This window comes from Mustela nigripes, chromosome 3 (genome assembly GCF_022355385.1).
Source record: "Mustela nigripes isolate SB6536 chromosome 3, MUSNIG.SB6536, whole genome shotgun sequence".
Lineage (NCBI taxonomy): Eukaryota > Metazoa > Chordata > Mammalia > Carnivora > Mustelidae > Mustela > Mustela nigripes.
In genome coordinates this window covers 137,829,578-137,857,304 of record NC_081559.1, presented here as the reverse complement: position 1 = coordinate 137,857,304, position 27,727 = coordinate 137,829,578, and the positions used below count along the sequence as shown (strand labels likewise).

At 47.4% G+C, this 27,727-nt stretch overlaps 1 protein-coding gene across 1 annotated transcript; it reads left to right on the top strand.

Annotated features, from left to right (window-relative positions):
- The first annotated feature begins 4,127 nt into the window (after nt 1-4,127).
- SBSPON (somatomedin B and thrombospondin type 1 domain containing) lies at nt 4,128-27,680 on the top strand. The gene is made up of 5 exons (XM_059394715.1): nt 4,128-4,470; nt 14,058-14,252; nt 23,384-23,474; nt 25,093-25,269; nt 27,477-27,680. Exons 1-5 carry the CDS (start codon nt 4,257-4,259, stop codon nt 27,592-27,594), a joined length of 795 nt encoding a protein of 264 aa, XP_059250698.1. The 5' UTR covers nt 4,128-4,256; the 3' UTR covers nt 27,595-27,680.
- The last annotated feature ends 47 nt before the right edge of the window (nt 27,681-27,727 follow it).

The window sequence follows — 27,727 nt, the reverse complement described above, 5'->3', positions numbered from 1 at the left end:
TACTTGCCTGCTTTATGGCATTATTAAATGAATATGCATCAGCCCATGAAGGCAGGACCTTCCCCAAAGGTATTCAGTCTTTTCCTAGTGGCTAAATCTGCACTTTGCAGGAAGAAAAGGAAAGAACGAATAGGGACCCAATCCTCGTCTTGTATGACTAGGATTTTTATAACTCCTCCTAGTCTTTATAACTAAGAATTCATTATAATTCGGTGTCCCACTTGTCGGGCCAGCTCCAGTCACTCCAAAATCCCCCGGCATTCCCATTCAGGACGACTCTCACCACAACACACTGTGATAACTTTATACGCCTAGCATGTCCAATGGACCTCAGTCTCCTAAGGAAAGAACTATTACCCATTTTTTGGTCCTTGGCCTGGAGGAGCATCTGACCCAGTGAGTGACTATAACCAAATGAGCCGCGCTGGTACTGATGAGAGAGCTGGGCTTGTGCCCACAGACTACTGGGGAGCTCATTTAGCCTCTCAGAAGCTCCCCTTCCCCAAAATGAGAACATTAACCACAGCTGTCTTATAGGAGGAACTGAAAAACATGCTATAAAATGTAAATGATGGAAATGTCATCTCTTTCAGTTTCTCATGAATTCTAAGATGCACATTTTCTCATATTTTAACGTCTCTGAAACTGAGATCCATTCTTGCAATGGATCGAACAATTATGTCCTCCTCGAATCCATATGCTGGAACATAATGCCCAAGGTGGTGGTATGAAGATGTGGTGCCTTTGGAAGGGGCTTAGGTCATGAGGGTGAAGCCTTCATTAATGCGATCCGTGCTCTTATAAAAGACACCCCACAAAGTTCCCACTCCCTTCTGGATCCTCATATCCTGGATATGAGGTTACAGCTAGAAGTTACTGACTATGAACCAGAAAGCAGGTCTTCACCATACACCTTTGATCTTCAACCTCCCAGCCCCCAAAACTGAGAGAAATAAATTCGTGCTGTTGCTAAGCTGCCCAGTTTATGTTTTGGGTTTTTTTTTTTGTTTTTTATTTTTTTTGTTACACAGCAGCCCAAGCAGACTAAGAAAATCCTGCAATCCAGGCATATTTATATGCATCAAACTTATTATTCGATGGTTGTTTTTTTCCTTATGTCTTATGTACCAGATTTTAGTGTTGCATAAGAGAATGGTGACTCTTACCATCAAAGGTGTCTGGCATTCAACAAAATATGAAGCTCTTGAGATCCATGCAGTACTCTGCCTCTGACACATGTCCCCAAACCGGTCAGAATCAACTGCTCTGTTCGTCAGCCTCAAGAGGGTCCCTCCACCTCGCTCACAGCATTCTGGATGCCTTTCATAACCCCTGATCCATTTTACATTCTAAATGTATCCAAACACTTTGTGAAGTGATTTGTATTTTCATTTCCCCATATACTAGTTACAGTATTTAGTATAAGCACTTAATCTGACCTGTCTCTACTTTGCATTACCATCTCCCCACCAGCAGCACTTGAAGTAATGGGAAGAACTCTGAAATGCTTTGGAAAGAATTATTTTAGTTCTAGTCCACTTTTGTCACTAATTAGCTACATGTCTAATCTCTGTCATCTGCTAAATGGGAGTGCCAGTATTTTCCTCACAATTATGCAAGGTTGAATGAGATCATATATGTGAATGTCCTTTAAAATGACTGCATTCTGGAATCTGATGAACAGAAAGGCCTCTGTTCCCCCTCTGTAATTTTACCCATTTTGGATAGCTTCCAAAGACAACACTTCAGAAGAAAGGATGACTTTTTTTTAAGGTGCTTTTGATTACTTCCTATATTCATCCACATGATCACGGGGATGACTCCCATTCTCCGAACACCTACAAGACCGGAAAACAAAGTGACAGACTGTTACGTTGGACTGCACCCAGTTTCCAGCAAGTATGTGGACTCCATTGCTTTAAATGTCAGCGTCCCCCGACCTTGCCCCATCCTGCAGGAACTGTTCCCTTTGCTTGGGCCTGCTAGGGGAGCCTTATCTTGATGTTTGCAAGACAGTGCAAGCTTTAACTGGAGACCATTATTTTTTTTCAATGTTACGTATCAGAGACAAGCTCCCTTTTACGTCCGGTGTTAAAGTAGTAATCTTTTATTTGTGGTTTTCTTCTTTGACTTTTTTTTTTCCACATTGTGCCTGCCTCTGTTTTGCACACGATTAAAACCAAGTTTATCTTTTGCTTGGTTTTAGGGTTAAATTATGGAGCGGGAGTGGGTGTGGGCATTAGGACACTAGTAGATATCAGTGCCCATTTTGTGCTCAAATTACACATATTTCCTTGTTTCGGTAGCCATCTCCCAGCGATCTCAAAAGTTGTAGCGTTCTGTGTTGGAAGTGAGGACACTGAGGTGATTTGTCAGAAATCATAGAATCAGAAACAGACCCAAACCTCCTGAGCACAGACCCCCCAACTTTCTTTTTTGGTTTTTGGCTTTGGTTTTGTCTAGGCATAAAGAAAAGGGCAGTGGTGGGGGGAAAGGTATTTGACATTATATGTTTAATCCTTTTAAACTGGACATCATCTTTTTCCATTCCCATATCACTTCATTTCATGTTTTATTCCTGAAAATGAACTTAGTGGATCATTTCCTTTACATTTTTCTGGAACAACTCCAGATTCTTACGGCATTACAGAATCTGTCTCCAGCTACAGGCATTCCATAAAGGAGACAGCCTTAGGGAAGAAGCAGGGGATAACTTACATGAACGAGTACTACAAAGCTGCTAATAAAACCTACAACACAGGTAAAAACAGAGGGTGTAATTTGCTGACAAAATTATTTAGTACCAACTACCAAGAACTTAAAATACAAAACATTTTAAAACTATGTATTATTTATTTAAATTGCTAAACTAAGAGAGACTTAAGAACGAGTAAAGCAAAAATGAAATTCCAACCCTGAGATTTATTTGTATGAATAATCACCAAGAATGAATTTCTTTTGACTTTAGAGTGTGCTTTCCTTAAAGTTGATAAGATACTGTTCTTATGATGTATGAAATCTTTTTCACTTCACAACTTCTTGTTTTTTATTGTCTTACTACTTCTATAGTGAAGAAATTTTTTAAAGTTTTTGTTACTTGTCTCTCTAACGAGTAAAGGAAAATCCTTTATAAGAAGTCTTTGCATGAGAAAGGGAAAAAGTTCATCTCTGAAATTCATTAGAAATCTTAGATTCACAGATACAGGAAACGTCATGTTCCTGGCTTCTCACCCAAACCATAATAGTTTAAATGATTTAAGAACATAAAATAAAATGAAACTTCCAGGATAATTTTTGGTTAACAGAAAGAGTGAGGTGCAGAAAGTGTAATAAATCTGGAGAGAAAAGGGGAGCGAAATGTATGAGGAGTTAGATGCGCGCTTTTTCAAAGCGGGAATTATTGCTACAGTATCATTAAGCAGGGTTTCTTTGGGGAAATCTGCTGTAACAGAAAGCAGAACACAGTTTATTTTGTTATCCTTTCCTTAACATCCATCAACTGCCCCTTCAGGGAAGCAAAGTGGCATTTCCTTGGGCCAGGAAAAAAAATCTCATCATAAAATACGGCAAAGAAAGGATGCTGCTTTGGTCTTATTTCCTTGCTTCTAAGGAGCCTCTGTGAGCCGCGGGGACTGGGGTCCCGCAAGAAAATACAGCGTGAGTTGTCCCCGGCAAAGACGGGGGTGACCCGCTCACACTGTGCGGCGGAGACCGGTTTGTTGCGCATCAAGCGACAGTTTTTCGTCTCCAGGATTCAGAGTAAAATGCCCACTCATGATCCTGAGCCCCCGCGTTAGGAAACAGAGGCTGGAGGCAGGAAATGTGGCCCTACTGGCTGAGCCGCTGGCGGATCCGACGCTCCTGGGTCGCGGGGATCCCGGAGCACCTGCTGCTCGGCTCTCTCCTAGGGCGGTCCCCGCGGGCGAGGGGCGCAGGGCGGCGAGCCGGCTGGCAGCGGGCAAGGGGCTGGCACCCCGAGTGCTGATCCGGGCGCCCCGGAGAGAGGCGCCCTGCCCACCTAGGAGCCTGCAGCAGCAGCACCCGCCCGCGCCCCGACGGGCCCGCCGCCAGGGCTGGGGAGGGGCGGCGCGGAGGGCGGGGGCCGGGCGCGGGGCAGGGCCGGGCCGGGCGCTGAGCAGGGCCGGGTCGGGCTGAGCATTGCCGGCCGCTCGGGCTGCTCGGGCCCGCAGCTTTCCCAGGAGCTCGCCACTCTCCCGAAGGTCTGCGCCGTGGCAGGCGCCGCCGGAGCGCTGGCCATGAGGACCCTGTGGCTGGCGCTGTGCGCGCTGGCGCGGCTGTGGCCGGGGACCCTGGCCGGTTGCGCCGAGGCGGGGCGCTGCTGCCCGGGCCGGGACGCCGCCTGCTTCGTGCGCGGCTGGAGGTTGGACAGGGTTTACGGGACGTGCTTCTGCGACCAAGCCTGCCGCCTCACGGGGGACTGCTGCTTCGACTACGCCAGGGCATGCCCAGGTGGGTGGCGGGGCCGAGGGTGGGGCGCCGGCCCTTTGCCAGCAGCCAAGGGACACAGGATCTCACACCAGGGACCGCAGCTCAGGCGCCAGGATCCCCCAGCCCCTTGCATCCCGGCGTGTCCAGACGTCTATCCTGGCCTACCTCTCACCCCTCCAGCCAGGTACACCTCACTCCATTCTAGGGTCCGCCAGCCTCCTTCATCCAGGTGCATTCAGCTCCCCGCATCCTGGAGCCAGCCCCCTCCATCCAGGGATTCCCTCAGTCCTCTCTGTCTTGATATAGCACCCCAAAGCACCTCTCCCCACGAAAGCCTGGATGGAAAGGGCCGGAGTCATCCGTTCTCCTCGAAGTGTGTGCGGTTCAGGAATCTCCTACCTGGAAACATGGCATGTCCGCTTGTGGGGCATGCCCCTGGCCCAGGCTCCACCACGTTCCTTCTGTGAACCCTCAGGGATCTTCCGGGCCTTATGAGGGGTGAAAAGAGAAGGGATGTGTAATTAACCCACTTGGTGCCCAGGCCTTGCCCTCGTAGGGTACTTACTTCTGCAGAACAAGTTTTTGGAGGATCACAGCGGCCCTCATTTCTAGACTCCAGCATGTGGCACAGCCCCCTTGCTCCTAGGAGGTGTTTGATAAGCTCTTTGCACTCAGTTTTATCTCTATAGCATGATAAAGGTTTTTATCTGGGGATTCCCATTATGTTTTAATCCTGTTGGCTTTCCTGTAGGGTCAGTCATTTTCTTTCTTTCTTTCTTTCTTTCTAAAAGATTTTATTTATTTGACACTGAGAGAGAGTGAAAGAGGGAACACAAGCAGGGGGAGTGGGAAAGGGAGAAGCAGGCTTCCTGCTGAGCTGGGGGCCTGATGTGGGGCTTGATCCCAGGACCCTGGGATCATGACCCAAGCTGAAGGCAGTCACTTAAAGTCTGGGTGCCACCCAGGAGCCCCACGTCAGTCATTATCATCTCTCAATTTCCCACAGTGCCACAGCCCCTGGCAAGGGCTCAATAGATGTTGATTTAACTAAATGAAAAGTCCTAAAGAACAAGGTTTACCTGAGAGAAGCCAGCTCTGGAAATAAGAGTAACCTTGCTCATCTCTTCACCCCAAATGCCTCACATATGTCAGGGTTTGGCCTCAAGGATCCCCGGGTTGTGTTATTCTCCACATCTTCTTGGGAAAATAACCTGCAGATCTGTGTCATTAGTTGGTGAATCAGATTCCTGTGGAAAGGAGCAGGCCTTCTGCCTCTGTGAAGCCAGAAGAGGCTACCTCCCCAGGCAAGGTAGCACCCAGACCTGCTCCCGAAAGGACACAATTGAAAAACATGAAGAATTTTTTTTATCCTGTTTGAAAGCTAATGATTAACCCACAAATATCCATCCTCTTTTTGATAAGCCTGTCTCCCTTTCCTGCTTCAAGGCCAGGGTATTTTACTACTCAAGTAAGGTGAAGAGTCACTTATTTAGGAAACAAACGGCCCTCAGGCCCAGTCTCTAGGCCCATCAGAGGTAGACTCCTGTATTCCTGTACACCAGATAATGTGCCCGGGCCTGTGGGAAGCACAGGGCTTACACAGAGGAGGAAGACACAGGATCTGCTCCCTACAGGTTCACAGTCAAGCAGGGGAGTACACCAGCGAACCACTTACAATATGCTTAGTGCCCAAATGAGGGCTCCCAGAGGCAAGGAAACGAAAACTCGGAAGACCCAAGGGATTCAAGGAAGACTTCCTGGAGGAAGTAATGTGCAAGCCTGGTTTTGGAGAATGAGCAGAAAGTCTCCAGAAGGAGAAGAGAATTCTCGCGGGAAAGCACCATGTGGTTTCTCCACAGACCTGTCGGTGTCTGCCTTTGGTGCAAGGAACTGGACTCGGCCCCGAGGCGGGACAGGCGGCAAACCCAGTTGGATACGGAGAGATTCAGGCATGGAAGAGGCTCAGTAGGACAGCCTAGTGTCGTGAGAAGAACTGGCTTTCCAGGGACGCCTTGCAAGACTGTGAGGGGTGGCAGAATCCTCAAAGTCTTTATTTGGTCACAAAGAAATCCCGTCTTTTCAGTACAGGAGGTAGAACTATTCCAATGAAAAGCCTATCATTTGGAGCGGGGATGGGTTGGGTAAGGAGAAGCAGAGAAGCGATGACCTTCGCATCCTGAGAGGGGCTCCCCAAGAAATCACAGCATCTTGGCGCCTGAGGAAGGAAGAGCTGCGAGCAGTGGGCATGGAAACCGAAACCAGGAAAAGAAAGGAGCCCCCAAAGAATTTTAAAAAGAGCATATTCAGCCTTCATTGCCCTTCCCCAGGGAGTTAGCGAAGGCCCTCGCTGGCCTGAGCAGAAGCAGACACAGGACCAAAATGCTCCTCTGCGCCCGGAGTTTCTGGGGAGGGGAGGAGAAAATAGAGACAGCTGGAAGCTGGCCACTTGGAAGGCTGAACCCACTCGCTCTGCAGGGCTGAGGGTGAGAAGGGGCACGGCAGAGCCAAGATGCTCCATCTCCTTAGCCCTGGAGAGGCGTCCTGGCCTCGCAGGAGCCTCATACAGCCGCGGGAGCGGGCCGTCCCAGGGCCCGCCCATCAGTCAGTTAACGTGAATGGGCAGCACAGTGACGTCTGGGCCCACAGCGGCCCGGTTTTGGGCTGCCATCTGCCACATCTGTTGTGCATGGCTGTTACTGATGCCTAAAGATGTCAACATTCGGCACCTCAGGGACCACCAGCCACTCCAAAGACATAGAACCATTCGGTTCCTTAGGAGCTCTTCCCCTTACCCAATTCTATGTTACCTGTCAATGCCATCTGAAACCTTTTGGACTGAAATGACATTATATGGGAACCAAAAATGGAGCTGTGTCAGGAGAATTGAGAATGCCTTATTTCTCTTCCTTCTGATTTTTTCTTCTTTGTGAAGACTTTGTGTGTGTGTGTGTAGCTAAGAAATGAAATACTGGAATTTCTTTTTCTGAAGAAGACTTTTTATCTTTTACTTTGTAAAAATAAAAATAAGTTCTTGGACTTGTGGAATTACTGAATTGCCCAAAGTATCTGTTCTGAAACAAGTCTCAGAAAAATCTCATTATGATGTTGGTATCAGTTTCAACACCAATTATATACCTCTATTTCCAACCCCCGCCCGCCCCCCCAAAAAAGGAATAGGAAATTCCCCATTGACTGTGCCTGACCAGAGATGGGGAGTGGTACAGGAGGAGACAGATCCAAGTCACCTGTTCTGAAAGAACTTCTTAGAAGGCTTCCTTATCAGGCTTAAGATGCCCCAGTCTCTAGTTCATCACCTGGGTTCCTAAAGTCTGCATTCTAAGATCATAGAAACAGCAGGCGGCACTAGATTTGTTGATGAACAAATTCAGGAAAGAGTAATAATGAGCCCAAGGGGAGCAGGGCACACGTTGAGTAGCCTGTGTGAGTAGCCCAGTCTTTTCTTCTGGATTTCCCAGGGAATCTAGGAAACAAACTTGCCCAAATCTGCTGACCGCATACCTGGCAAGAGAAAGGACGAATGTACTGGAAAATTCAGGCTCCGAAACTCCACCATGTACGTTGATTTAGAAAAGTTGAGGCTTTACTGGAACCACAGAGGTCGGGAGCAGCATGCGGCTTCCCCTGCCTTTGTCTCTGGAGGAGAAATGAGCAGGGCCTGGCGCCAGCATTCAGCATGACTTGACTTTGCAGGCTTGGGCTGCAGCCCTGGGCATTCAGCGGAGGAGGGTAAAGTTGTTAACCCTTCCACCACACTCATTCTGTGCCAGGCACTTCACAACTCTAGTCTTACTTAGGTCTCCCAACTCACTGCCATGGTCATCAGAGCACTGGGAGGTTGGGGAATCTGTCCCAAGTCATGGTTAGCCAACCTGTGATGAAGTGAGAGTTGAACCCAGGAACTCTAATTCCAGAGCCCACACACTGAAACATTATGTTTTGACCCTCAGAGGAATGAGGCTTTATGAGAAGCTGTGTACTTGGAAGGGCACATCCCTGATCAATTCTGGTAGAGTGAGTGAGCCTTCTCTCTCTTTTGGCTGATACTCCTCAAAGGCAAAAAAGTGTGTCCTGCCCCTCCTTACGATCCCCAACAGCCATGGTGGTGTCACTGAATTATGTTTGTTTCAACAACCCGAGCAGTCTTTCCACTGAGGGGATGTTATCTGTGGCTGCAGAGAGCTCCGCCAGCTGGGTTCTAACCATCTGTGCCTTCGAATATGACCCTTGCCGCCCTTGTCTGCAAAATATGTTTGTTGCAGAAAACTTGGAAAATACAGAAATGCAAGAAAGAAGAGAACAGCTCACCTGGACACTGACTACTGAGTAAAAGCCCAATTATCTTTTTGATACATGTGCCCTTTTTCCTCTGGGGTTGCCTGGTATATAAATTTCTGTTTTTTTCTAATGAAGGAGACCTTTTTATTTCTCTCTCAGATTTCATGAACTTATCTGGTTAATATCTCAAAGGGGGGGGGGACAACCACAGGGGCCTGTATTCTGCACGAGGAAAAAATACTTGGTCATTTTATTGGCGCTTTTGGAGGGGGCGGCAAATAGGCACTTGGGCAGTGTGGTCCCTCTTGACCTTCAGAGAAGATTTGACAAGATTTCTCAGAAAAGGGGATACATGAGGAAAGAGAAAAAGGCCCATGACATTTAAAATCATGTTGCCATGAGGGGTGTGTGTGTGTGTGTGTGTGTGTGTGTGTGTGAATTATTTTTCTTCCACAGAATCTCAAGAATCAAATCTATGTGTAAATGCTAAGACTGTGGGTAAAATGTAGGAATACTTTCATAGCAATGACTTAGGGCTATTTGAACTTAACGTGAGGGAGAAGGGTGCCTTGGTGGCTTAGTTGTTAAGTGTCTGCCTTGGGCTTGGGACATGATCCCAGAGTCCTGGGATCAAGTCCCACGTCAGGCTCCCTGCTCAGCTGGAAGCCTGCTTCTCCCTCTCCCACTCCCACTCCCCCTACTTGTGCGCTCGCTCGCGCTCTTTCTCTCTCTATCTTACTGTGTCTCTCTCTGTCAAATAAATAAATAAAATCTTAAAAACAAAAACCATGAGAGGGAAAGCACTTGCTTGTGGGTGGCCTTAAACTTTTAGGTGGCAAAGAGCCAAGCAGGCAGGGCCAGATCTGTGATTAGCCAAGGAGACGGCACATGAACATGAGAGCAAGGTTTTATGTTAAGAAGAAAGAGCCCAAACTCTATGTATGAAAGGAAGCACTGACTGTCAGCTCAGTTTGTTTCTGTGTGTGTGTGTGTGTGTGTGTGTGTGTGTGTGTGTGTGTGATCATCAAGCAAAACAGTAGAAGATGGGTTTTTTAGTTACCTTTTGGCACCTAAGACTGAGAGTAGTGTGTCTAGCTCTGGTTGCCCCTGCTCACAGAGGCTGCAAATGGACCTGGACAGGGCCCGCTGGTAATTCTGAGGCGCGGGAGGAGGGGTCTAGAAAGATGGGTCCCTTCGCTGGAGTCGTCAGTCTTGAAGGTCCCTGCCAGAGAAGGAAGGGGACCTCCTGAGACATTAAGTCCCTGAGCTGCACGGCTAAGATAAACATAGTTTTTTTTTTTTTTTTCCCCACCGTATTCTGAAATTCTTGAGTGAGGGAAATTTAGATCAAATAAGAGGAAATACTGCTCCATACCACTGATAATAAAATGAAAGGAGCTTGTTATTTTCGAGATGCGGTACTGCCAGGAGCTATAAATGGACTTAAAAGCATCTGAGGGATTTGTGGCTGCCAGGAGAAGCTGGGATCTATGTAACCTGAAGGCACTGAAAGCCATGGCCCTTCCCAGGACACTCCTTGGGGCCACCGTTGCCGGGAGAGCCCAGACAGCTCTCGCCCAGATTAAGAATTCCCATACTTTTGGCTCTGGGATTTTCTGATTTTGCTCCTGTCCTTCAGCGGGCTTCCCTTTCCCACTCTGGAGCCTTAGTGCTTTGGCTTCTAACTAATGATATGAGCAAACCAAAATCTGTTTCAATGTAGAAAATTTGTTTTGGAAGGAGGAGGAATTTGTCCAATGACATCTCATTCATTCACTCATTCGACAAATATTTATTGATTTATTGAGTTTGATTTTATTTCAAATTCAACAGCAATGCACTGAGAGAGTTTAAACGCCATTTATTATTATGATTATTATTATATTTTTAAAGCTTAGTTTTAAATCTTTTAAGGTAATTGTACTTGGATACGACTGGCTATTCCTGTGAGGACATGTGAAAATGGGCTCTATTCTTGCTTTGGGCAGATTCCCTACTGAAATATAAGACTTATTTCCCCTTGTTGGCCATTCTCCTTTTGGGTGTGGTAACCCCACAAACCCCATCTGATAACCAGAAAGTTGTTGAGGAAGGGGGACTAGCCAGAACTTCAGAAAGGACTTGATATTTCCTTGTCCTCTGCATCTATCCATTATCTCACGTCCTAGTGAGTGGAGAGCCAGACGTGCCCACTGGGCCTAAAGCAGGAACTTAGGGATCTATGTTTAAGTTCTCTTCTGTGTCTACATCTCTGTCTCTGCTCTTATTACACTTGTTGGGACCACCTCCCAAATAAATTACTTGCATTGAAATCCACATCTCAGGGGTGTCTGGGTGGCTCTGTCATAAAGCCTCTGCCTTTGGCTCAGGTCATGTTCCCAGGGTCTTGGGATGGAGTACCACATTGGGCTCCCTGCTCCGAGGGAAGCCTGCTTCTCCCTCTCCCACTCCCCCTGCTTGTGTTCCCTCTCTTGCTGTGTCTCTCTATGTCAATTAAATAAATAAAAATCTTTCAAAAAAAAAAAAAGAAAGAAAGAAAGAAAGAAATCCACGTCCCAGAGTCTGCTTCTGGGAAACTCCACCTGAATATTACATTGACTTTAAACAGGAAAAAAGAAAACCGCTGTTCACGGAGCATCCTGGCATCCATTAAACCTAAGCTTCTTTTTTTTTCTAAAAGGGGTGGGATGATGTCATTAAATCCTACCATTAGGACGTTGGGAAACTGTGACAAGCTTGGAGTCAGGAATGACCGTGTCACTCACTAGGTCTACTGGCCTCCAGTGATAACTAGGGAAATGTGAAGATTGAGAAAGTCAGATTTTAAGAAAGAATATTTTGACACGCTGGCTATAGATGTGAATACTAATGGAATAATTCGAAGGAAATGTGTGTCATGCAGCTGTAATATATGACTTAAGCTGATAAATTTGTCAGAAGTTCCTGTACTTCCCCTGGCCTCTGCGGCCAAAGATCTCTTGTGATCTGTGATGAATTGCACTGCAAACAATTAGAAGTTCGCAAGTTAATCATGAATTTAATCTTTTGTGCGGAATAGGAATAAGCACCTCAGATTTGCCTTCTGACTCAAAATATTTTGTGGAATCCCCTTATATTTGTATAATTCTATGTGAACTTTTTTCATTTTGTTTTATAATGAAGCCGTCGAGATGACGCTCAGGACCCAGAACTTTATTGATTTTCTTTATGAGGCTGTTAAAGTCATGGACTGAAAATATAAAACAGGGACGCCTGGGTGGCTCAGTCGGTTAAGCAGCTGCCTTTGGCTCAGGTCATGATCGTAGGGTCCAGGAATCGAGTCCCACATCGGGCTCCATGCTCAGCAGGGAGCCTGCTTCTCTCTCTGCCTCTGCCTGCACCTCTGCCTGCTTGTGCACTCTCTCTCACTCTCTGACAAATAAATAAATAAAATCTTAAAAAAAGGAAGAAAATATGAAACATAGCTTTTTCCAAAGTCAAACGTTAACTGATAGGAAAAACAACTGATTCAGTGATTCCGTGATTTGAGGATGTTAATTGGGGGGCAAACCAAATAAAATAAATAAACATTACACGTGAGAAACAAATGTTGAAGAAATACTGGGAAACTAAATTCTGTCAGAAAGCTGCCCCCAGTATGATCTTTTATTATATGGATAGCGTGTACTCAAACCAAGGCCATATTACTACATTCTGAGTTAATGCCATGGCAAAACTATATTTCAGAGTGGTGTCTAATGTTGATCTATGAAATAAGTGTCCCATTTTGTTTTTTTTTTAAGCATATTAATAAGTGTTGTTCAAGGTCAACACATCAGGGCCAGACTAACTAGGCTCAGGGATGAAGAGATTCAGGTAACAGAAAGTTGTTGAAGACTTAAGGATAGAATACATACTTCTCAACCCGCTCCTAGCCCAGCAGGCAGTCTCCTTCAGTGCCTCTGGCTCTAGGGCCCAACTGAGATCATGAAAATGGGAGGGATCCACAAGAAATGACAAGAGCAGGAAGTGGCCTGTGACTGATTTTCCAATGGATGTGCGCGCGGCAGGTACAGGGGACAAGTCTCAGGATCCAAGTCTCTTGCTTCCTTCCCTGCCTGACGTGGGATGCCTGTGAGTTTTTAGATGATTAATAAAAGCATGTTTTAAGACAGTCTGAGGTTTTTGAATTACTGACAGATGTTTAGGTTGTGTGGGACCCTTTTCGTATCAGGGTGAGCTGCGCGCTGCCAGAGGATGGGTCTTCCAAAATCCATGAACCCCAGAGAGAGTGTGCTGAGAGGTCAAATGAGTTTTCAAGTACAAGCTGTCAGAAGTCCAAGTCGAGATTTCGGAGAGGTTAGAGTGCTTTCTTGGTGAAGACTACGTAAGCTGAAAAGTATGAGGATGGTAGAGAAAGTGGATCGCATTTTGTGGGAAGGGAATTATCTGGGCCTCTATTTCAGAGGCACATCTTTTGTTTCCTTACTCTTGTTCTTATAAACAATCTCAAGTCCTGAAATAATTCCACTGACAAACTCATTATAGTCCTTTTAAAAGGTTTGTTAGGACTTTGAATGGGAAAGTTAAAAATGCAACCACAGAGATTTTCCAGTCATGGCCAGAGAATTGCCAAATTCTTGCCCCGGACTCCGCCCCTTCATGCCTGACCGTTTGTGCTCTTTCCCTCTGTGGGCTCTGGTTGCCTTCCTGAGAACTTCAGCTCTCCTGGTCTAGGGGGCCTAAGAGCCGTGGAGGATGAGAATGGAGCACGGAAGGAAGTCCCAAGTCTAGAGGTCCCTCAGGGTGGCCCTAACCAGGTCTGATGGAGGGACAACTTTGAGGATAAAAAGTGACGGGCATTTTCTTTTACATTTTTTTTTTCCCCTTGACGTTTTTCCACAATGAATACCTATTATAAAAATGTTCCGAGCAGGGCAGGATAAACTTAAAATCAAGGAAATGAAAGAGCAAAGATCTTATCTAAGCCCACAGAGTATGAGGAAGTACCCAAAGGCGTCACTCTCTTAACTGGGCTGTGCCCCTGGCTGACACCCACCTTCATGACCCCAGAAGAGCAGCCTGTCTGGCTCGGAGGGACGGGTTATCAGCTACCCCATCCCGGCTGAGCGGGGTGGGGTGGGGGGTGGGGTGGGGGTGGGGGGGTCCCTGCCCACCGAGCCCCGCTGAGACTGTGCCCCGGCTCTCATGCAGGGCGCAGTCAAAGCGCAGCGTGCGTGGGCTAACCCCGACTGTTGATGTTGGCGGGAGCGGCCTGGCAGGCGTCGGGGTTTACCCAGGTGAGCGCCCCAACCCGCCGTGCTGTTTTTCAGCTCGCCCGTGCATCGTGGGGGAGTGGAGCCCCTGGAGCGGCTGCGCCGACCAGTGCAAGCCCGCGGCCCGCGTGCGGAGGCGCCCGGTGCAGCAGGAGCCCCGGAACGGCGGCGCGCCCTGCCCGCCCCTGGAGGAGAGAGCCGGCTGCCTGGACTACTCGACGCCCCAGGGCCTGGACTGCGGGCATTCCTTCGGTACGGAGGGTTTCACCGCGGCCGCCTTTGTTGTCTGTGTTGGTTTTCCATCTCTTCCTCCCCCTGAAAGGCCCTGTAGCGAGCCGGGAAAGTTCCGTGCGCGCGGCGGGGGAGTGGGATGGGCCGGTCTGCCCAGAGCGGACAGGAAGCTCAGGAAATGCTTGATAAAGGAGTGTCCGCGGCATCAGGGCCTCCCTGCTCCGGCCCTCCGGGTCTGGGCGTTCTTAACCCCGGGGTGGCCCCCCCCTTCTGTGCTTGAGCTTGGTGGAAAGGGCGCGTGCTTCGGGGTGTTTAGCCAACTCAAGCTGGCGGCAAAGGACTGTAGGTACGATGATAGTATTTCACACCGGATAGTAAATGTCCATAAGGTAACTATTCATCTTGTTTCTTTAATGCCTGTGTAGTCAGGAAGGCTCATCACACACATGGGAAGGTAGTAGAAAAATGATTAATTCCCAAGCAGTGATACATGATTTCCATAAAACACCTGCTCCTCCTCTTACCGGACTGCAGTGGGGCTGATGAGATCAGATCTGTGATTTGAAAAGATCATTCTGGTTGTGGAGTGGCCGGTGGAGGGGCCAGAATTCCACCGATGGGTGAGTCAGGAGCTGTATAAAGCTCACAAAGAAATAAGCATCAAGGCCAACACCAAGGTGTTGATCTACGTTGAATCTGATAGAGCAAAAACATTGACTTCTCTGGATAATAAAGGCCATATGCCAGCATGACACCTGTCAAGCCATTTTGCCCCCCCCCTTTTTTGTTCTATGCACAAATATTTATTGAGCATCTACTGGTTCCTAGGCACTGAGCTGGGTGCCAGAGTTGCCTTGGTGACATAAGCTGATGGGAGCCTGCTGTCATGCAGATGGGGGGTGGATGGGGGAGAATGGGGAGGTTGATAATCGATGATCTTAGGAAATCGGTCCCAGAAAATTACCACTGCAATTTGGTGCAACTGGTAGTAGAAAAATGATTAATTCCCAAGCAGTGATACATGATTTCCATAAAACACCTGCTCCTCCTCTTACCTGACTGCAGTGGGGCTGATGTGATCAGATCTGTGATTTGAAAAAATCATTCTGGTTGTGGAGTGGCTGGTGGAGGGGCCAGAATTCCACAGATGGGTGAGTCAGGAGCTGTATAACAACAAGTGAGTTGTTTGGAGCTATGAGTGTGTGTAATAAGTTGATATCCCCCGGTCTTGGGGGAGGAGGAGAGCCACACGGGTGGAGAAGGGAAGGGACTTCTCTAAGGAGGGACAGGTAAGGCTGAGAAGTGTAGAACTTTCCAGAGACTTGCATGGTGAACTAGGTAGTCATATAGAGAGGTTCGAGGAATTTGGGGTTGATGTGGAAAAAACAGGACCACAAGAGGCCGTAATGCCCAATAAGCCTTTTTGGGTGGTGCTTGGATGGAGTTGAGAAGGAGAAGTCCAGAGGCTATGGCCTCACCATCCAGAGACAGAGGAGAGGAATCTTCCAGGAGCCATGTGTCTAGGGGATGGCAACTAGGCAGCACAGTTGGGAGTCTCTGGGTCAGAGTTTCCAAGGCCAAGAGTGGTAGCAGCTTGGGGTCTTACAACTCCCAGACTTTTTAGCTCATCAATAGCCAGCAGGTGTCAGGTATAGTTTCACAGGGTAAGTAAAGCAGGCAGGGCCCAAATGGCTAAAAATATGCTTGTTTGGCAATTTTTAAGACAATTTGGGAGGTGTCTTGGTGGCTCAGTTGCTGGAGGGGCTGACTCTTGGTTTCCACTCAGGTCCTGATCTCAGGGTTGTGGGATCAAGTCCCCCATGGGGCTCTGTGCTCATGAGGGGGAAGGCGGGTGGTCTGCTTAGGAATCTCTCTCCCTCTGCCCCTCCCCCCATGCTCACTCAAGCACACACACTCTCTCTCTCTCTCAAAATAAACAAATGAATCTTTAAAAAAAGAAAACAATTTGGATGCATAAAAATTTGAGTTTGCTGCCAGTGGGCTTTGGAGCTAACAGTTGTCAGCCTGCTGTGGGGGAAGTCAATGACCTAGAGACTATCTTTGACTCATCTCTTTAATGGTGGGGAAGCAAAGGCCCCTTTGAGAGGTTGAAGGGCAGCTAGCATCTGGGGAGTGCAGAGAGTGGGGCTGGCATTGAGAGGGGAAGCAGCTCCCACTCTCTGTTTAGGATTTTGGTCTTTATCTTACAAACCCTGGAGAGCCACTGTAGCATTTTCTCGTGTGGTCTGATCTGGGATTTGAAACTGTGGCTGTCTTAGGGGCATGGCTAACGAAAGGGCTGAGGGATCAGGGAGGGGTCTTGTGGGCTCCCAGGGAAATAATTCGGTGCTCACAGAAACAGTTGTGGAACAAAACCATGGTCAACTCATGTCCTCAACAGAGCACAACAAAAAGGCTATTGGGGAGGAAGTCGCTGGAGGCCATTCCTGATTTTTTGGATGACCCTTAAAACCTGTAGTTGATCCATCAGGAAGCAGCTCCTTTGCTCACCTATGGGGTCTGGCTGCTGGAAGGTCCTTCTTAAGTACATTTGACTCTTCAGTGCTACTCCAGGCTGTCACAGACCCGCTTTGCAGTCCAGGTATCTCTTTATAATAGCCTAATGCAGGTCGCAGGAAAAGGGACAGGAAGGTCAATGAGAGAATGCTATGGAACGTGGGCCAAGGACACCAGAGAGCACTAGGCCCACCCCTACATCCCCCCTACCCACCCCCACACCCTCCCCCCCACACACACCCTCCCCCACCCTAGCTAGGGTTCTGGTCTCTGCCTGGAGCTGTCCTCCTCTCTCCTCTGGGCAAACCCCTGGGCCTGTCCTCCTCCACCTGTCCTCCCGTTCCTAAATGACCCCTCTCACCCACCCCTCCCACCAAACTCCACATAAGGCAGCAGTCTTCATAGGTGACTCCCCACAAGGTGTTAGTGACTTAGCAATAACACCAGCAGGAGAGATCTGTACTCAGCCTCCGCCTCTCCTAATAAGGTTGGGTAAAATCCAGTTTGGGAAGAGAGGAGAAATCTCTCCTTGGGGACTGGGCACCAGCATTTGCAGCCCTGATTTAGGTTCCTGAGATGCACTCTGCTGTGATAATGCCGTGGAAATGATGACTGCTCTCACAAGCTGGTCAGAGAAGATAGGACCCCTCGAATATTCCAGTCTGGTGGTTCCTAAACGGTGGTCCCCGGCCAGCAGCGTTGTCCTCAGCTGGGAAATTGTTAGAAAACAAGTTCCTCGGGCCCCACCGAGACCCACAAGATCGGATTCGCTGGTGCTTGTATCCAGGCGTCCGGGGGACTCTGCCGCTCACCAAAGCTCCAGAACTGCTCTAGCCTGGGTGTGGCTGCCCCATCCTTCTCAGCCTCGACTCATAGCTGGATCCCTCACAAGCCACTTTCCCGAGGGCAGAAGCTCCCAAATGCAAAACAGGGCTTTAGTCAGGAAAACATGGGGTAAATCAGACTATCTTCTCTAAGGAAGACCTTCTCAGAGGCTTTAATATGCTGATAAGCGTTTTCATTCTACAAGAGAGAGATAGGATATGGGATGCTTTCCCACCTTACTTGATTAAATAACCCCTTTTCCCAGGGGATCACACTGAGTCACTAGTGTTCTGTGGAAGACACCTAGGAAAACGATGGACAACAAAAGGGAAATGAGAGTAGGGACATGGTGGATTGCCCTGAGCCCTGTCTCACCCGTGTTACCACACATTCATTGACATGGGTCATTCATTTAAGGTTCACTGAGCATCTTCGATAGCCAGCGCTATGCTGGGTTCTGGAGATACAAACTCGAGTACCAAGCCTGTCAGCTAATTCCAGCTCAGGGTGAGGAGCGAGCGGATTGGTGTGGAAGCATGGAGCAGGGGCCCCCTCTTCCACTGGGGGCTCTCAGTCCGGCTGCATGGTCACCGGTGACCACATCCTGGCTCCACTAGACTTCTATTCCCCGAGCAGGAGACTTGGGTGCATGGCTGAGCAGTCCCTCGCAGCTGTGGAGTGGAGAGCTTTGACCAACATTATTGACTCAGTGCTCATAACCATCCTATAGGACAGCGTATTCGCTTCCTATGTCTACTGTCGCAAATGACCCCAAATGTTGTAGCTGAAGACAACTCAAATTTATTATCTTGGGGTTCCGTGGGATACAAGTGCAACCCAGGTATCCTTGGGCTAAAATCAGGGTGTTGGCAGGGCTGCATTGCTTTTGGGGAGGCTCGGGGAGGGGAGAATCCAGTTCCCTGCCCTTTCCATCATCCAGAGAGGGTCACAGTTTCTCTCCTCACGGCCCCTCCTCCCTTTTCACATCCAGCTACATTGCATCTCTGCCTTCTTCTGTAGTAACACCTTCCTCTTCCTCTTTGAAGGACGTGATTATACTCAGCCCACCGAGAAAAGCCAGGATCGTCTCCCCATTTTAAGGCCAACCGAGCAGCAACCTTCATTCCATCTGCAACTTTAATTCTTCCTTATGAAATAACATATTCACAGGTCCTGGGGATTAGGATGTGGAAATCTTTGAGGGGCCAGTAACCTGCTTACCTGGAAAAGGGGACTGCCTCATTATCCTTAAAACCAAGAGGACATTGGAGCTCAGGAAGGTGACAGCATTTGTTTTTGTTTTTAAGATTTTATTTATTTATTTGACAGACAGAACACAAGTAGGCAGAGAGGCAAGGAGAGGGAGAAACAAGCTCACCGCTGAGCAGAGAGCCTGATGTGGGGCTTGATCCCAGGACCGTGGGATCATGACCTGAGCTGAAGGCAGCCGCTTAACCAACTGAGCCACCCAGGCACCCCAGGTGACAGCATTTGTAAAGGACTTCCAGAATCCAAACCTGGATCTCAGCCTTTAAATCCTGTGGGATTTTCCGTCTTGATCTTGCTTTGTTGCTCTTGTTATCATTAGAGCTAAAATTGCAGTTCCAGGTTCCGGTAACTAAGTAGAAATAGAAAGGCTCTGTGAGACCCGTGAATGAAACAGGATCACTGACACTCTCTTATTAACGATAAAGTAGCTATTGAATTTTTTGCATTTCCTTTAATGCAGATCTTAACTCTATGCTTACTGCAAAAACAAGCCCCCAAAGCCCTGTTATTGTATTAGTTGTACATCCTGACTCCTCCTAAAAGGAGATCTATGTGTATCATAAGCTATATGCTTCTGGACTGCTGTTATTTGTCACATTTTCATTCTGTTCCCTTTTACACTGTATCTACAGAACAGTGGTTCTGAGCCTGCCTTGGTGACACCCCATTGTGCCAGAGAACTTTTTATGAAATTCCCTAAGCAAACTCAATTTACTTTCATGTTCAAAGTAAGTATGCACGGTGCCACGCTTTTAGAAGTGGACTTGTTGTAAAACCAAACAATGCCAGGCTGATAGGATGCCAGGAAAGTTGGCAAATGGCCTCTTAAAAAAGAATCTATTACATCTGGATATTGTTGCCAGGAAGAGGGAAGGGGAGGGAACTGGCTTTTATTGTGAGCCTTTGTCCCCAGGCACCCAACTATGTTCTTCCACACATAAGCAGCAGTGGGGCTGAAGGCAAAAATAATTCTAAATTACTTACCACTCTTAAGTAATGGAAATTAAATTTGGGGGAGATATTAAAAAGTCATGCTGGCTTAGAGACCCCCAGGCAATCTGGCTGCTGGTGTAGTTTCTGAAGACTAGTTCAAGGAGGAAGTGTCTCCTCTCAGTAGAAATGTGCCAACGAGCCAAGCCAGAGCAAAAGGGGGCAGGACACAGAAGACACAAGGCCCAGGGTTACTAGCTGGCTTTTAGGATTGGTCCTACCTGCAGAGGCTTGACGCTGAACGTGGAGAGTAGATCGAAAAACCAGAAGCAGTCTTTTGTGTTGGGGTCCTTGCTTCATCATTTACTGTGAATTTCCCCTTTCTTTAATCTGGTTTTTTTTTTTTTTTTTTTTTTAAATTTCCCTTCCTTTAATGTCTTTGAGCCTCAGTTTTCCGAGAACATCTCATCAGGGCACTTCTTCACAAAGTCTTTGTGGAGACCAGTCACAGACGATGAGAAGGTACTTTGTAAAGAAGCAGGCTGGAAACATACAAGGCGCTGTCCTATCAGGCATTCCTCTGTGCCCACCGTGAGCAGCCGCCCTACCCTGGGGACCCCAGGCCCCATCCCAGCCCTCCCCCTCCCCCACCCACTCCTGGGTGGAGGCCTCATGATGTCCCTTTTATTATTTTTAAAAAATTTTTTAAAGATTTTTATTATTTATTTGACACAGAGAGAGAGATCACAAGTAAGCAGAGAGGCAAGCAGAGAGAGAGGAGGAAGCAGGCTCCCTGCCAAGCAGAGAGTCCAATGTGGGGCTCCATCTCAGGACCCTGAGATCATGACCTGAGCCGAAGGCAGAGGCTTTAACCCACTGAGCCACCCAGGCGCCCCTCCCTTTTATTCTTTTAAAGTTAAGTTATATTAGGGACACAGTAGGACCAGAAAATGAAAATAAAACAGCATTTAAGCAATCTATAGGAAATATGCTGCGTAAAACAATGAAACATCATGGTTCACTTTGCAAGAGTCTCCAGGCAGTGAGGCGCATGGTTTTAGAGATAACGCCTAACACCGCTGTGTTTAGATGGAAGTCTTGAGCCTATTCCTTAACCTCTCTGTGCCACAATTTCCTCATCTGTGGAATGGGGAAATAATAGCTCCTATCCCAGAGGGTTGTTGTAAGAATTAATTGCATTCACCCGTGAAAGGTGCTCAGCATTATGCCTGGGAACTTAGAAGTGTATCATTGTTAGTTTTCATTATTAGTATTATATTATATGATATATTATAATATTATTATATTATTATACATAATATATATTTATATTATAATTATATTATTATTACTATAGAGCTTATTATTACTATAGAACATTTTCCGAGGATTGTATATCAGATATTACAGTCATATACTGCCCTTTCCCCTCTCTCATTTCCCTTCCCTGCCCCAAGCTAAGTACTAAGTGCATGGCCTTTGAACTTCTGTAATAATATGTGCGGTACAAATAAGGAGATCAGATACGTGTTTTGAGCTAAAGAAACACATCCTGAAAATTTCATAGTTTGGCTGGTCCGACGCCACGTGGACTGAGCGGCAACTGTATTCTTCAGGTACTGCATGAATTCCTAAATGTGTCAGAAGAACAGGAATGGAGACCTATACGTGGGAAAGCTAAAATCCTCTCGACGTTTGCGTTCCAGAGAATCAGAGCTAAGAGAAAACAACGAGTTCCTAACATATATGTGCTCCCTCATTCTTTCTGATTCTGTCTACGGGCTTTGGGAGGTCCCAAAGCTACCGGTCCCGTTTAGGAGGAATGGCATGTTCTCTGGAAAACGATTAAACGTGTGAGTGCAGCAAGGAAGAGTCTCGCGGCCTCGACTCTTAGGCTGGATGTAATTCTGACACCGAAGAGACTAAGCACCAAACCACGCAGGACAAGAAAGATTACTGCAACTCGCAGGAGCAGGTGGCCACCTGTTTTTCAGCCACTCAGGTCTTCCATTCCCTGGGTCCTAGCAAAAGGCCTCCCTGAGAAAATCTAAAAAAGAATTCGGGCTGCCATCTTGTGGCCATAAGGAGCCAGTAAGCAGCGGGGTCAAATGAACGCGTAGGCTCGACCCATCTGCTTGGTGGTCCTCTGGCCACTTTGCTCACGTGGATGATGGCGTGAGCAGTGCACAAGCCAACATCCGCTGGTCCCTACCTTTCCTGGGATGGTCCAGTTTCTGGAACGAAAGGCAGGAAGGATGGCTGAGCCGTCTCAGCCACAGGGCTCAGTGTGGGAACAGAAGACCACAGAGAGGTAGGACCCGTGTGGCTTGGTGGCAATTCTGAGACTTCAGTGAACCGCCATATGTTGCCTATGAGCTTACTGCGTGTGCCAATGTGTGAGGGCGACGGTGATGACCAGGGCAAAACCCTGCCTTCCTTGAGCTGACAGCAGACCGCACTGGGAGGTCATCTCCAGGCGCAGTACCGTACCTAGCATCAGATGCCTCCCCACACCCCCACACTTAGCGGCAAACAGGAAGGAGACACACAAACAAAGTCAGGGAAAGAAGAGAGCACAGATGGGGGATTCCTGGCTCCCTTTCTTCTGTCTGGTCCGGAGCTTTGGAGTTGGGACTGGGGCTGGGGACCGGGGAAGAGGACCAACCAGACTCCTTCCCTGTGGCTGAGGGTTGGCGTGGGGGGGTGGGGGGGTTCTGTGCTGGCCGGCACCAGGCAGTCACCCTGAGGCCACATGGCAGTCAGGGAAGCTTCCTGGCTGGGGTGTTGAGGACCTGGGGGGGGGGGGGGGGGACTCGCACCACCTTCCTTGGTACTTCAGCTTTCTCCTTTTTACATTTCCTCTCTCTCTGGTGTTTGGTTTTGTTTTTTCTCCTTACAGCCCCATATCCCTCTCTCTTGTCATCTTCCTCTGTCCTTCCTCCCTCCTATTCTTGTACTTTATTCTTCCTGTGTTTCCCTTTTTCCTTCTATTTCTCTTCCTTTCATCTTTAAAAACCTTCTCTCCCGAGGCATCTGGGTGGCTCAGTCATTAAGCTTCTGCCTGTGGCTGGGATCAAGGTCCCAGGGTCCTGGGATCGAGCCCTGCATTAGGTTCCCTGCTCAAAGGCAGGGCAGCTTCTCCCTCTCCCACTCCCCCTGCTTATGATCCCTCTCTCGCTGTCTCTCTCTCTGCCAAATAAATAAATACATTCTTTAAAAAAATGAAAAAGAAAAAAAGCCATCTCTCCCTTTCTCCATTCCCTTCCCCCCCCTTCTCCTCCTGACTGCCCTGCATCTTTCACTACTTCCTCTTGGTTTTTATTCCAGGCCCCCCATTCTCCCCTTTCACACAGAGTCAACTTATTACCAAAGACAAGCCCACCTGTCAGAGGCCTGCAGTTAGTTCTCTGCGCCCATCGGCGTGCACACAAATCTTCTTCAAACTGGGTTCTGGGGACACGGTAACTTGGCCCCGTCCCATTCCTGGGGGTGTGCCGCGGCCCGTTGCACTCAGGGTTGGGGGGCTCGAGACAGGATCGACACCACGGTTGGGAAAGGTCACTGCGAGTACTTTAGGCTGCAGGTGTCCGACGCTCTTCTCTCTTTCCTAGTCCCTGCCTTTATAACTACCTCTGCGTTCAACAAGGAGAGAACAAGACAAGCCGCGTCTCCACGGTGGTCTACAGACACAGAGGACACTGGGTAATTTGGTGTTTTTGTTTTGTATGGTTTGGTTTTTCAATGTATGCTTTTCCAGGGGGTGTGGCCAAGTCAGCCCGCAAAGCTCATCTTGGTGTGGTGGCGTTTCTTCTGTTACTTGCTCGTTGACTTTGGGTAAAACGTGACTCTTTACCACAGAGCTGGGACCTACTTGTTTCTTCCCTGTTTTTGTGCGGCCACAAAGATTTGTCTCTGAGGGTCCCCTCAACAGGAAACCCACTATGTAAAGGGATGGTATCACTTTATCAGTCGTACTCAGGATGTTTCTCTTAGAATCATTAGGAGAACATGGACTCTAGCACCACCTGTGTTTGGCTAATTTGAAAGTGGCCCACATGCGAGCTCTGAGGATTTCTGTCAGGACAGAAGGCACAGACTTGGGGGGACCTCCATGCTTACCTGAAGTTGGCTCTTCAGCTGTCAGCAGAAGGATCCCAGGCAGCTGCAGGTTCAGACCCCCCCACTGCCACACACTAGCCGTAAGACCTTGGATATGTTGTCCCACCTCAGTTTTTCTTCTTGAAAAATGAGAATATGAATGCCTAGCACATGGCATTGTAAGGAGAATTTAATGAGAAAATGATGAAGAGATGTCTGGGTTAAGCTGTCTGGCTAAAGTTGATTGAAGCTTCGCCATAGAATTTCCTACCTCAAGACCTAAACTGGCCTACTGCTGTTAAAACTCATGGAAGCAGACCCTCCAATGGCTTTCCATCTAACCCGGGACAGCTCATAATTCTAGGGATAAGAAACTAGTCCGTTGGAGCTTAATTAGAACCAAAACACAACGTGCAGGAATTTTACTATGTTTTACTTCCCTGAAGAATTTTAAAATTATGTTGCTTTTTAGTACAAGACTCTAAAGTATTCACCCACGTCTGGATGCTCCCCCCGGACCTTCAGAGTCTAGTCACTATGGTACTAGAGATTTCCACAGTTCAGTGTAAGGTGACACTAGCTTCTGTCACAGAAAAATGTCTCCAGCTTCCCATTTCCCTTTATCTCTGAGGCCCAGTAGAACTTTGATGCTTGGATTCAAGTTCCCAACTCATCATTAGTCCAGATTATGCGGGTGAGCGAGTTGGGGAGCTGGGGCAGGCCCCTGGGAACATCTGCAAGGCAGAACGTCTTGGGGGCTGGGCAGGGCACTGAGGACCAGCCGTCCAGGGGCTCACATGGTCTCAGACTCCAGACTCAAGCAAGTTCTTATTCTATTTCTATTTTTCTTTACCAGCAAAGTTATTAAGGGCTATTTTCCTACTGAAATGTGCTTTTTATACATAATTTGGTTGTCAGATGAGGTAGGAAACAGGCTATCCCGATTTCTGCCAACTCACGTCGACCAGGTAGTTCCATCATGGATGGGAGAAGAGCGCCAAGCCTCGCGGCAGTTGCCCGTCGGGCATCATCCATCATCGTGGTTCCACAAATGAGAAACTCAACAGGGCGTCCTGCGAGGGTGGCCAGGCTGCGAAGATGCGCACACCACCTCCTCCCGTCTGTCCAGTGTCCTCATGGGTTGCGGGCTTCCTGAGACCTTTTACGGCTTTAGGCTCTCTCTCATTACAGCCCGTGCAAGTGTCCTGTGTCTTTGCTCTAGATACTGTATGGAGTTCAAGACGGAGTCCTTGACTCCTCACTGCGCTCTGGAGAATCGCCCCCTGACTCGATGGATGCAGTATCTCCGAGAGGGGTACACGGTGTGCGTCGATTGTCAGCCCCCAGCCATGAACTCTGTGAGCCTTCGCTGTTCCGGAGATGGCCTGGACTCAGATGGGTGAGGGAGAGACATCGGCTAAAGGACTTTCCTTATTTTCCATTGACACACATCTGTCCTCTCTTGAACAGCAGACCATGATGTAGCATCCATGATGTAGCATATCAGGGCATGAGTCGGGAGTCAGAACACCATGTCAGGAGAATCCTCTGTCTAGTAAGTCCTGAATCCAGGATCCCGTTTACACGATGGGACCCAGAGGCTCTATAGTGGAGATGACTGGGTAAATTTGGATGTTGAGTTCATATCATGCTCCCGAATGACCATTGAAAACCTGATCACTCCAAAGCAGTGTTTTGAAAACCACTTGAATCAGAACCTCTTGGGATGATGACTTAAAATTTTCCGATTCATCGGGCCCCTGGGTGGCTCAGTTGGTTAAGTGACAGCCTTCAGCTCAGGTCAGGAGCTCAGGGTCCTGGGATCAAGCCCCACATCGGGGATCCCTGCTTAGTGGGGCAATCTGCTTCTCCTTCTTCCTTCCTTCTTCCTCTGCCCCTCCCCCCTGCTCGTGCTCTCTCTCTCATAAATAAAAGATCATATATATACGTATACATATACACACACACACAAACACACACAGATTCCTGAGCCCCACTTGAGATGAAGTGAATCAGAATCTTTGGGTTTTGTTTTGTTTTTTTTTTTAAGATTTTATTTGAGAAACAGACAGAGATAGAGCATGGACAGGGAGGAGAGGGAGAAGCAGGCTCCCCATTCAGCAGGGAGCCTGATGTGGGACTCCATCCCAGGACCCTGGTATCACGACCACAGCCGAAGGCTGACGCTTAACCGACTGAGCCATGCAGGTACCCCTGGGGGTGGATTTTTAACCACCTTCTAGGTCAGGACTTGGCAGATAGTAGATTCTTCCGCTTTGTGGGCTATATAGTCTCACTACTCAACTCTGCCATCATAGCATGAAAGCAGCCACAGACACTGCGTGAAGAGGCAAACTTGGCTTTTTCCTAACAATACTATATCTGTGGACAGTAATATTTGAATTTCATGTAATTTTCGTGTGTCATGACATATTCTTCGTTCGATTTTCTTTAAGAAACAAAAAACCATTCTTAACTCACAGACCACACAAAAACAAAGGGTGGGCTGGATTTGGCCCATGGGTTGTGGTTTGCTGACCTCTGCCCAGATGGTTCACTCCCACAGCATTGTTTCAGAACCACTGCCCAATGGGGGGGGCATCCTAGAACCATGACTGAGATGGTTGTGGGCTCAGCTTTGTAGGATCAGAAACCTACAGAAATCTATAGATTGTCCAAAAGAATTGACCCTCAAAACATTTTTTTTACCCTGAAAAATCTGTTCCAATCCTGTATTCATTTATCAGTTAAATCTGGTAATAGCACTCTTCCTAAGAGAGGGCTTCATGCTTGTCAGCTATTAGACAAACACCAATTTCAGTAACACATGGATTATGGTTTTAAGTATGTTAGGTAGAACTGGTAGAAATACAGATTAGGAAGTAAAATACTGACCTTTCTAGCTAGTTGTCATTCCCTTAGTGCATTTTAATATTTAATAACTTGAATTTGTTTATCAGTCACTAGTGCCTAATAAACTTTGTAAGAAGTACACCACATGAACAGTAAAGTATGTAAGACATTCCTATCAAATAGAAACCAATCTTTAGACTTAACATTTTTCTGAATTTCTCATCCATAGTTTGTCTTTAAACGACTTTATAATTGAATTTGTACTCAGAAAGCACCTTAAACCCTGGCTGAGGTTCCAATAACTTTAAAAATAATAAATTCAACAATCTGCCTTTGCTCTTCCTGCTTCTCCTGTTTTTTTCATTATGGAATCAAGGAGTTCAGGATTACAAGAGCTGATTTGGGCAGACCCCTCTAATTTGAATATACATGAAACAGGGAGCCACTTTCCTTTATGTAACACTTCGTATATTCGGATCAAGTGGGAGAAATGAATACAGTAACCTCAAACTGCTCTCTCCACAAGAAGGTATCCTCAAATAGAGACTAACTTGTAACTTGTTTTGATGGATCCCCTAAGAAGGGAAACTGTTTGTGATCATTTTTTTTTCAATTTCAATTTTTAATGCACTTCAGAACTCCAGGTGTGATCATTCTTTGAACAACAAAATACCTCAATTTATGATTCTATAAATTAGAATTCTTTTTGGTTTGCTTTCAGCATAACTAACATTTTCCAAAATACCATTTCAGAAATCAGACTCTCCATTGGCAAGCCATCGGCAATCCTCGGTGTCAAGGAACCTGGAAAAAAGTTCGGCGAGTGGATCAGTGCTCTTGTCCAGCTGTTCACAGTTTTATTTTTATATAGATTGTGATGTAAATAGTTCAGAATGTGTTTGTAAACATGCTAAACCTTACCATGTCATGTTCAGTGCTTCATAAAACTTCAAAAACCATTTGGCCTAAGTTCCTGAACACATGTCATTGCCACACTCTGAAGC